Genomic DNA, 11868 nt, shown 5'->3' on the forward strand with positions numbered 1-11868 from the left:
AGGTGGATGTACTTACAAAAATGTTAATTAAAAGCAAATAATAATATTTTAAATTTCATAAAACAAAATCGGCAATTAACTAAGATTGTAAATATGATAAGATTATTTTAAATCAGGGACCCCCAAAGGGGTCGATATTGAACTTAAAGCATTGCTAATTCTCACTGTGTCTTCTTCTATTGACCTAAGAAAATAATAATAATAATTGATCTTAAAAGTACATAATTTGGCCTTGGGGGGTCTGTGGAAACGATTCATTTTGGAAAAGGGGGTCACTTATCCAAAATAGTTTTTGGGATCCCTGGTTTAAATCATAATATTTAAGTTAGTGTAAACATAAAAGTCTACTGCACATAAACTTGTATCTATGTATATTTATTATTTCATCCTTTGATAAAACAGAGACAATATATTTTAATATTAGTGCTGTGGAATGGGTACAAAAAACGTCAAATTCACCATCTGTCAAAGTTTGTAAACGTCATTCTCGCGATTTATTAAAAAAAATGTATTCCTTATTGACAGTGCCGGAATTTAAATAAGAGTTTCAAAGACGGAATTCATTCACAGGTGAAATAATAGCAATTTTTTTTATAAATAATCTATGAACTATCCTTAAAAAAATCACTAACTTTAAAGTTGTTACTATATCTACAATCCATAGAGTACTTTGTATATGAAATAAAGTATTTTTTTCATAATCTGTGGTATATTTAGTGCTGTCACAAAATGTAATTTTTCATCCCATTCTACAGTAATATATTTTATGTATGAGACTCTATATTTTATGGTCGTATGTCTATGGAACATTTTATATGAACCAATGCACACTATGGCTGTGTTTAAAAAATTTAAAATATACAATTATTATTTTCATTTACATGATAAGTTAATTTTAAAATTAATATAAACGTTAACTATAGTTAAGGAAACCATCTTTTTTCATCGTCACTTCATAGTTTTTAATATAATATAAAAACATATAAACGTAGATTTTCACTGTTTTATCACTAGTTATCATTGACAAAATCAGACATGTATTTTTATAGTTGTATCAACAGTGGAAACCTACATCAATTTAAATAATAAATAAAACAAATCTAATAATATTAGCACATTTATTCTTTTGACAATTCCTAATACATTTACAATTTGAAATACATTTACAATTTGAAATACATTTACAATTTGAAATACATTTATTAACATTAAATTATGTATTAATCTTTTAAATGACATTAAATCTTATGAATATTTGAGATTGAATCAATACCGTAAATTTAAATTACACAAACATTTAAACTGTCTATTATTTGATTTGAAAGGAATATATCAACTAGATGACGACACTGAAGTTATTCCGTAAGATAAACTTTCACACGAGGACAGACTGATACTGCAATTGTAAATACACATCTAGAGACAGGAAACTACTATTGAATTCGTATGAAATTGACGTAAAAGGAGACACAATTTAATACATTTATAATTGAAAAAACATTTTATAGAGATTTCAAAAATCGATTGGCCGTGTGATTGTCGCCTCGGGGGCACTGCGGTTCCCCCACAGTAGGCTCGTAGATATCGTATGCTACCTGAAGGCAGGTCCACTAATCTGTTGAGTGGCTAGTGCAGGTAGAGGTAGGTTGGGACCTTGCTGGGAATAGTGACCGTGAGTCCGTCTGTGACTCTGTAATGCTGTGCCCTGAAATATTTAATTAAACACACTTGTATATTAAAAAAAAGGTCACAGAAATAAAAATAATTTTAATGGACTTTTAAATGAATTTGTTCAATTTTTTTAACAGTTGCTATACTATAACTTACAAGCTGTTTCCCGCGACTATGTCCGCGTGGAATTAAAGAAAAAAACTGCGTTAACTTATACGCTACGTCTGACTTTAATCAACGTTCTACATTTCATCCAGATATGTACAGAGTTCTAGACATGGTAAAATATATCCATACATCTAATACTGTTTAGAGATGTGCTTCTTAAGATTTTCTTCGTAAGATAAACGAATGTTTTTTACGGTACAGTCGAGGACATTTATTTCCTACCCATTTTAATAGATACATACATATGCTAGTATGATCGAATTCAATGTTAATGACAAATTATATTAACACATGTCACTGACTGACAATGTTTTTTATTTTGGAAAGTTTGTGTGTTTCAATTTATGTAATTACTAACTGTCGCCGGCGACTTTGTCCGCGCTGAATTAAAAAAATAAATAATAAGTAGTCTATGTTCTTTCAGATTATATTTTACATCTGTGCTAAATTTCATCCAGATCTGTTGAGCCGTTTTTGATATACTTTCAAACATCCATCCATACATCCATCCAAACATTCGCATTTATAATATTATAGTATTTTATACTGTATTAAGATGGAAGGGGACTTTATTAATTTATCAACATACCTGTATGAACCTGTCGCCGCATACTTCACATACATATGGCTTGTCGCCGGTATGTCTGCGCACGTGAAGATTGAGATCGTTACTTTGTGAGAACGCCTTCTCACAGTACGTACACTTGTACGGCCTCGCACCGGTGTGTACGCGCATGTGACGCGTCAATTTGTTACTGCGCGAAAATGCTGACACAAAAAAGATTTTATGACAGTTTTGTGGGGGGAGGGGGAGGAAATTCCTAACTTCTATCGAAACTAGTCCATGTTGCCACTGCAAGCAACTGAGTGTCGTAAGTTATTCTTTTCTATTAAAATTATTACTAAACAATTTAGAAAATTAACCTTCACCTTTCATATGCATTTATAATATTAGTAAAGATTATGTTATACTAGCTGTCGCCCGCAACACCGATCGCAAGGAATTGAAAAAAAAAACTTGTCAAGTACACTATGTATTCTTGCAGATCATGTTCTACATCTGTGACAAATTTCATCAAGATCTTTTGAACCAATTACGGAGATACCTTCAAACATCTATCCATCCAAACATTAACATTTATAATATTAGTAAAATTGAAACCTTTTAACTTATAATAAAGCTAAAGGCGTCACCGCGACTCGTTATTTTAGTGAAATCAGGTAGACCTTTTAATTTAAAAAACCTACATCTAGAAATAAGTTAAATTACTACTGTCATACATACCTTTGTCGCAAATTTGACATACGTATGGTTTTTCTCCAGTATGCGACCTCCTGTGACACTGGAGATCTGATGAACGAGGGAAACCTGCAAATTACAAAGATTTAATATTAATTTCCACACAAAAAAAAACTCAATTATCTTTTAAAATCATGAATAACATAAAATTTTATTTGATATGTACCTTTACCGCAGAAGTCACATTTGTAAGGTTTCTCTCCTGTATGTCGACGCATATGGACTATGAAATTTGAGGAACAGGAGAAGCTGCGCCCACAATACAGACAGAGCGAAGTCGTTGAACTCCGACCACCGATACCATGCACCCTCATATGAGATCTAACACACCCCATAATTAAAACTTATAAATAAAATAAATATTACCCTACCACATAAATTCAAATAGTGTGAAAGCAATGGAGCCTATTGAAAACCAGCTCAGAAAGATCCCTGTATCATATGAGCTGGCTATTTTTGCCATATTTTCAATCATTTTTGTTTTAACACTTGGCATGCGGACATATTACGCGTGCAACAGGCGTTTTTATAGGATATCCACCACAAATCTACTAAATAAGTACTTTAAGTGACCCTCGCTCTAGTGACAGACTGCAAAAAACGTAAAAATACTTTGCCCGCATGCCAAGTGTTAATTTTAAAACATATCCCTGTCAATATCTTTGACAAAATAGAGATAACAATATACAATGGGGATTTCGGTCTCAGAAACCCATGATTAGACATGTTATAATTTATTGTTTCCATTAAACCTAGATATATAAAAGAAAGTCGTGTTAGTTACACTATAACTCAAGAACGGCTGAATCGATTTGACTGAAAATTGGTGGGCAGGTAGCTTAGAACCAGGAAAAGGACATAGGAACTTTTTTATCTTGTGTGCATTTTTTTTATTCCGCGCGGACGGAGTCGCGTGTAAAAGCTAGTAATATTATAAAATATATAAAAAGTAGTTTTAACACTTACTTTAGGTTGTCATTTCTGTGAAAACGTTTATTACAAATCTCACACTGGTAATGTTTACTCGCAGTGTGATGTCTCATGTGTTTTGTGAGAGAACCTTTTCTGTAATAAAAAAAAAAAAAAAAATAAACATTTTAACACGAGAACAAACGACCAAAACTGTATAATACCGTTAGTGTAGATGAATCATGCATTTTTGCTATGTTAAAAAATAGGCAAACAGTTTTATCATAATATATCTGATAATAAAAATGTACATAAGTTTCATCATTTTATAACGAAAAAAAAATGTTTTCAGACATTTTACGCATCACATGTAAAATTTTTGACATCTTCAAAATCAGGTCAGACGTGACGCAGAAAATTTCTGAAATTAGTATTTTTACAATCAGAATTACCAAATCTATCGATTTTATACAGTTTTTATCGTAAAACGATAAGTTAAAAATTTTGATCGTTGGCTCTCGTGCTATTTTATATGGGTTTCATTGAAAAAGATATATTTTTAAATTTTAAACATGAGAAAAACCTCTATAAACGAAACACCATTGTTAGTTCTCACTGATGACCTCTAAGAGCGAGAAATTTAGTTAGAGTGTTTTTTTCTATCTATTTCAACGATAAAAGTATTGCAGTTAAACGAGAGTTTAAGGAATCCTGATATTTATCTCGCTTTCAGAGATTACTATAGTATCCGAATTTCTCGCTCATAGAAGTTTTTCGCTTATAAAGGTTTCACTATATAAAGAAATATACATACTTAAGGAAGTATTGTTTGCATGTATCACATTGATAACGTTTGTTGGGATCATTTGGTGTTGCTAAAAACTGTACTGAAGCCTCCTGTCCTACATGACAGCCCAATATGTGCTTATTGAGAAACACCTCGCGTGTGAAACGTTGAGGACAGGACGCGCACGCGTAAGTACGCTCCACGTCCGCGCAACGTACGCGGTGAGCACGAGCAGTGTTCAGATTCTCGAATACCTAGGAAATGTTCATAATAATAAACATGCTATTCAATGTTGAAAAGAAAAAAAAAACGTTTTTTAAATATTAATTTAAATAAAAAAACAAAAATTTAAATCAATTTTTTTTAAAGTTAGTAAATGATTGAGATCATGTAAGAGAAAATTAAAAAATCAGTTAATACGCATTTATAAAATTGGAAGAATTTTATTTTTAGTACTAAAACAGATCATTGTCTGATCCAGTCCTCTATAGTCTAAGTTCGAAGCAAAATTACATAATATATGTTATACCTTATTACATTGAGGACATTTAAGTGACATATTGGGATGTCGTGAATCAATGTGCTCGGACAACTCAGCTGGTGTAGACAGAAGCAAGCTGCATGAAGTACACGGACGCCATTCAATACACGCACTCTGAAATATCAACCTAATTAAAACATCCCTTTGAGTTTTCACTGACGAAACATTTCTACAAAAAAAAACACTGTCAAATCTCATATTCTACAATACAGAGATAAAAGTCATATTTCGTAACAATTTTTTTTATAATATAGGTGATCAATTATGTGAATATAAATATACTATCTTTGATCCGTCACTCCATTTGTTCAAAATTAAAAAAAAAAACTTAATAAATAACATATGTATTCTTTCAGACTATATTATACATCTGTACCAAATTTCATTAAGATCCATTGAGCCGTTCCGGAGATACCTTAAAACAAACATCCATCTAAACATTCGCATTTATAATATTATTAAGATATTACCTTTACATTATTTGAGAGCTGCAACTGTTGAATATTTGTTTCAATAAGGAATTCATCTTGTTCTGCTCTCGAAGGTTGACTAGAATTTGACTCACTCTGGAAAAGTTGAATTTAAACCAGTGATTGTCAAAACTTATTTCTTTCATCGCCCCCCTTTGAAAATCAATTATATTTCAGAGCCCCTTAATTTGTATTCAGCCCTAAAACTTAAAAACCACAATTTCATTACTTTAATTAATTTCAATGTCCCCCCATTTTTTGGGCCCTTTATCGCCCCCTCCTAAACCAAACCAAAACAAACCAATATTTAATTTTTAGATACTATACAATCAGACAGAACATCTTATATTATATATATATATAATTTAATATACATACCAATTGACCAGCCTCTTGCAATTTATCTTCAACACACAGATGAACATCAAAATATTTCTTTATCATAAAATTTTTCTTGCAAACAGCACATGAGTAAACTTTATCTGAAATCATATATTAGAAACTAATAAAAAGAAGATATTTCCCCTTCCTATGCGTCCCCTCTTCCGCCAAATCCACTTCTCGTTCCCATCCTTTCTTAATAGGAAACGGGTGAGAAGGAAAATAGGACTAAAATTAGGCCTCCAGTACAACACTCATCAGACTCTAGGAGGAATTGCTTCCACTTGACGCTTGTCTTCTGTGTGGTCGTGGTATTTCACCGGTCGAAGCCAATTTGTGCACCCAATAAATATTGTTGTTTATGAGTAACCATAAAGTATCAACTTTAATTTTTTTTTTCTATCAAGCCCGTTTCAAGAAAGAAAGAAAGATTCTCTCCTCCAACAAGTATCACTCATTTTTAATATAAGGTGGCAAACAAGTAAGTAGCCACCTGATTCGCCGAAATAGCGAAGTAACCACTGCTCATAGACACCAGCAATTGCAGATGCATTGCCTACATTTAATCAACAGAGGAGGGGACGCGCAGAAAGAAAATATTTCCCCTTTCTATGCGTCCCGTCCATCAAATCTATTGCCACTTCCCATCCTTTCTTAAATTCCTAGTCATAATTGGTTCATGTATAATTATTTGATATATATATAAAGGTGTTAAAAATCCACACTCAATTATTTCACAGATAATTTCTTCACTTAGGTTTCCATCTCACAATGTACACTAAGGGACTCAGTAACCTATAAACATAAAATAATTACCTTTGTGATCAGAAATATGTTCTATCAATTCTTCTTCCGTTACAAAATTCTTCATGCAAAAGGAACAGCTCAATCTCTTATCCTGTTTGGGCTTCAAAAGTCCTCTATCCAATAAATTCTTCAATATAAACTACAAATTATTAATAATTTTACTTTAAAACTACTTTATTAATCTTACTCATATTACATATGAATGTTTAGACGGATGGATATTTGTTACACAGTATCTCCAGAACGGCTGCATGGGTTCCGTTGAGATTTGGGTATAAATATAGAGCACAGTCTGGAAGAACAAATAGGCTACCAAAGATCCCAGAAATGTGCACAGCTCCCATGGGATATGTAAGTTTAATTCGCATACATACATAACTCAACAACGGTTCAACACATCATATTGAAATTTTGCCCAGATATAGAACATACTGACCAGAAACATTGATACACTTTTTTTATTCTGTGAAGACGAAGTTACGGGCAAAAGCTAGTATAATAATATTAATGATATTTTTTTTTAAATAAAATATTAATTTCAATGTATTTACTAAACTAATTACATATATACAAATTAATTTAACAAACAAAAGCATAATTCATCGATAACCGTTGAAAAAGGATGTCTACTTACTTCTGTACTAATCTTCTTTGGTCTGCCTCTCTTCTTGGGGCCCATGATCTCAGTGTGCCTCTCCCACATATGTTTTGTTAGACCCTCTACATCATTATAGCTCACACGACACAGCGGACAAAATGCCTGGCATGTGTCTTTCTTCACTGTAACGTTAATTACATTGTTACTTTGAGTTTGTACACAATATCTATAGAAACAATTTGATTATCTTATTACCTGTATGGGAACCATCATTTTCTGGTTCCTGTAAATTGTCAGATGTAATTTCAACGTTGTAACTCTCTATTGGTTCTATATTATTCACACTACCAAAATCTTCTGAAAAATAAATATACATCTTACCAATATAAATGACAATGTTTAAATGAATAGCTGGATGGATGAATAGATGGATGGATGTTTGTTTGCAGTTATCTCCAAAATGGCTGAAAGGATTTCGCTAAAATTTGGCATATATATAGAACATAGTTTGGAAAAACACATAGGCTACTAATAAAGTTAGTTTACAATCCCGCGCGGACGGAGTCGCGGATGACAGCTAGTAAGTGTAAAAAAAAAAAAATTAAATCTGACATGTGTGATGTTCAACAAACTTGCCACATCAATTTTCAGTTTATTATTGCTTGTCGTATAGGTTATGTTTGTTGTATTGGTACATATTATCATCCCTTTTTATACTCATTTAACATACAGAGATAACAAATTGTGTACAAGTTTCACAAAAACCTAAGTTACATATATGTGGTCGGATATATGTAAAAAAAAAAAAATGTGCTTATTATCCAAATTAAGACAAAAAAAAATTACAAAAATCAAAAAATATAAAAACACACATACAAGGCACAAAAATGATCTTACCTGTTTTAATATTAACACTGCTAGTATCGTCAAATCTATTACTGAAGTCATCATCTGAATCTGATAATTCTATCTTCACAATAACATTATCCTAAAAAGAGGAAAATCATTATAAAATATGGCTTAATTTGTAATGCAGAATCTTTTACCAGTTACCGCCTTTCCCTTTGCTAAAATTCAATATATTTCTGTACAAAAGCTTCTGAAATGGTAAACAAATTAAAGAAAGCAAGCAACTGGCAGTAATAATAATTATAACTGTAAAAAATACACCAGAAACAAATGAAAACTAAAAGGAATCAACATGGAATTATATTTGCGGGGACTTGTAAAAGCTGAGAATACGAGGGCTAACCATAGAATTCCTGCTTTGACAGTTTATTTATTAAGGTGAATATACACTAGAGCATTTTCTCAAGCATTTCTATGTAATGTAACGTTTTAACGAATGATATGATACAGGTAAAAGTATAGTTTCCAAAGTACCAGTTTCCAGGTTCGTGAAAGGGTGATACACAACAACATATAATAGAGCGGCTAATTATTTTGTTACAAGTAAATGATCTAGTCTATACCCACCTTTAAAGGTTGTCAACCGTATCAATTGACAAAACAAACTATAATATATGTTGGTACTAGTGTAAGGGCAGACAATTTCTATAGAAACACTCAAATACATAAAAAACAGATAAAGGCATAGTTCTACATACCTTTTCTTCGCACTTAATCTTTGGTTCTTCTTTTTTTAATAAATCATTCAGATAACAGTCTGCTTCCCATGTCTTTCTTCTAAATTTATATGCTTTCGTAATAGTATCCTTACAGTATTGACATATTTTATCAGGAAATCCCTCATATCTCTCCAACTAAAACCAATATGTGTTTCATTTATTTAATTGATTGGTTAATATATCATGTGCCAAAGATCATGTCAAATGTGTTTTTCACACAAATACATATTACTCGTATGTTGGTTTACTAGCTGTCACAAGCGACTCCATGCACCCGAAGTAAAAATCTTAATTGTAGCCTATATGTTCTTCCAGACTAAATTCTACATCTATCTTCAAACAAACATCCATCCATCCATCTAAACATTCATCTTTATAATTAAATATTAGAATGATTAATTTTTGTATAAGGTATATTTTGGTTAATTTAACTATTGTATTAAAATTATGGAGATTTATTGTTTCTCTTATATAGCATCTGATTGGAATCTATACTGTAATGGTGAATATAAATAATTCGAATGAGCTTGGTTAAGTTACATAAAAATGTGATGTATAATAGATGCGCCGTAACCCAGTCCTCAGATTATCCGTTGCCTCTTTTAATCTGACACATCCATTATCATGATCCCATAAATTGTGATTTTTATGCATAGTTTTTGATTATTTTAATGCATATGTTTGTACACAACAAAGTTATCATTTTTTGCTAGCTTTAATGGGAAAGTCAACATATGTTGATGTAATTTGAAACAGATTTAGAACATAGCCTGGAAGAACACATAGGCTACTTATTAAGTTCTTTTTTAATTTCGCTCGGATGTAATCGTAGGCGACAGCTCTGGAGTACTCTATAATCCAACAAATGTAATAGTTCTACACTGTCCTGCAAATAATAATTACACATGGTGGGCAAAAACTAGTTTTAATGTTGGCATGTTGTCTGCCGTGAGGCCCACAAGTGGCAGATAACCATTTATTAGTTTAATTTTCATTTTGTTCATAGTTTGTAACCAAAAAAAGAGTTGGTTGTAAGAGGTAGATAGGGATATTCGGGACCTACAGGTCCGAGACTGGGTCGGGACGGCGCGGGATCAGAGAAAGTGGAGACTTTTGTTGTCGGAGGTCAAGGCCCACTTTGGGTCACTGCATCACCCTAGTTAGTTCTTAGTTTGTAAACAGAATTGTACATGGAAAATATAGGAGAAAAACTATTACAGGGTTTCCAATGAATTTCTAAACAATTTTTAGAATTTTGTCTTTGTCTCATGTCAATTGTTGCAAAAATAAAATATGTCCATTGAAATTGACATTTAACATAAATTTTATGCATAGTCAAAATGTATCTAGTTTATGTTTATATAGAACAGTGAAGAAGAGCACAGAACAGAAGAGAACAGTTTTCAAATGCCTCTGTTTCTAGTGACACCTCAAAGCAACAATTGTTAGACCGTGACAATGTTTGACCGTTTGTCTTTTTGTGGTTGTGAATCATAAATACAGCTTAAGCAATTCAAGTGTGGTTTTTGTTAATTATTGTATAATAGTGTAAATTAACATTTAGTATTAATTTTCTCAATCTTTGCATAGATTAAAAATATGTATTTGTAATTGAGACCTTTTAAAGGAGTAGGCGATAGCACACTTCGCCCACGTCTTGTTTTGTGTCTCTACTGTGTGGTAATGTATCAATGTATTGGCTGTAGAACTTCACTCACTCACATACCTATTAATTAGTAAACTCTTCATTATTAATATGTGTTAATAATTTTTTTATATTCTTTTACTGATGCTAGTGTCAAGTGTACCTAAAATGCTAATGAAAGCAGAAGAATGATGCATTGTAGTTGTGTTATGAGATTATTATAATGCGCTCACACCTTCAATTCAGTTATTGCCGTTATTGCCTCCACAAGTGGGATATTTCCATATGGGGTAGTTTCCAAACATTTCCCAAATATCGGATACAATACGTGTTCTGCTCCTAAACATGTTCGACATATGTCTTCTATATCAACTTCTGACGAACTCATGATGTAAACGAAAACACAAATCACTTGTTTTTTTTAATATAAACTATATTTATCCACTTTACACTTCATAGCCATTATAGTGAAATAGATATTGATCTTTTTTTATAAAACACAAAATCGACACGAATAACACGACCAAGTTTTCAACACAAAATACAAATACAAGTCGTAAGTAAGGACTAGAGAGCATAGAGCACCGCTGCTCTAGGCGGGAAGGTACCAGGGCTGCATTCAATAATTCTTCACCTTCCGAAACTATTTCTGATTTAAATTGCTCATTTATAATTATGATTAAATGGTAATGTAGCACCAACGGCACCAACTTTACTCCGTAATGGCCAGGCATACACACCGGACCACGGGTGGCTTGCCGTACGAACGTCTTGTTTTCAACGAGGACCGTGTGGCTGCAACTGACAATTGCCTTTATCTAAACATCAAATTTTTCACACAATTGAGTGTACTCGTTTATGTTAGTCTTATTTTCATAGGGAATGTTATTTTAAAATTGTGCGATTTTTCATGTTAATTGTATATCATGGGTAAAATAGTATAGCTAGTGATATAAATGATGA

The 11868-nt window shown here is 32.2% G+C and overlaps 1 protein-coding gene across 1 annotated transcript; it reads right to left on the minus strand.

Annotated features, from left to right (window-relative positions):
- Positions 1–1285: 1285 nt before the first annotated feature.
- Positions 1286–9054, minus strand: LOC106717027 (zinc finger protein 271). The gene is made up of 14 exons (XM_045686155.1): positions 9016–9054; positions 8530–8620; positions 7888–7989; positions 7669–7814; positions 7044–7173; positions 6225–6328; positions 5847–5942; positions 5365–5490; positions 4863–5089; positions 4106–4204; positions 3306–3460; positions 3125–3208; positions 2429–2607; positions 1286–1705 (listed from the first exon to the last, which is right to left on the minus strand). The coding sequence occupies exons 1-14, from the start codon at positions 9052–9054 to the stop codon at positions 1592–1594; spliced, it is 1692 nt and encodes a 563-aa protein (XP_045542111.1). The 3' UTR covers positions 1286–1591.
- Positions 9055–11868: the final 2814 nt, after the last annotated feature.

This window comes from Papilio machaon, chromosome Z, assembly GCF_912999745.1.
Source record: "Papilio machaon chromosome Z, ilPapMach1.1, whole genome shotgun sequence".
In the NCBI taxonomy this organism is placed as follows: domain Eukaryota; kingdom Metazoa; phylum Arthropoda; class Insecta; order Lepidoptera; family Papilionidae; genus Papilio; species Papilio machaon.

Bases quoted from the DNA above. Each gene is read 5' to 3' on its own strand.
- LOC106717027 (XM_045686155.1), bottom strand. From the start codon at position 9,054: ATGTTGTTGTGTATCACCCTTTCACGAACCTGGAAACTG. The intron at 5,943-6,224 runs GTATGTATATTA...CAACTTTTCCAG, and splicing joins TGCAAGAGGCTGGTCAATTG to AGTGAGTCAAATTCTAGTCA. The intron at 3,461-4,105 runs GTAAGTGTTAAA...GGGGTGTGTTAG, and splicing joins CACAGAAATGACAACCTAAA to ATCTCATATGAGGGTGCATG.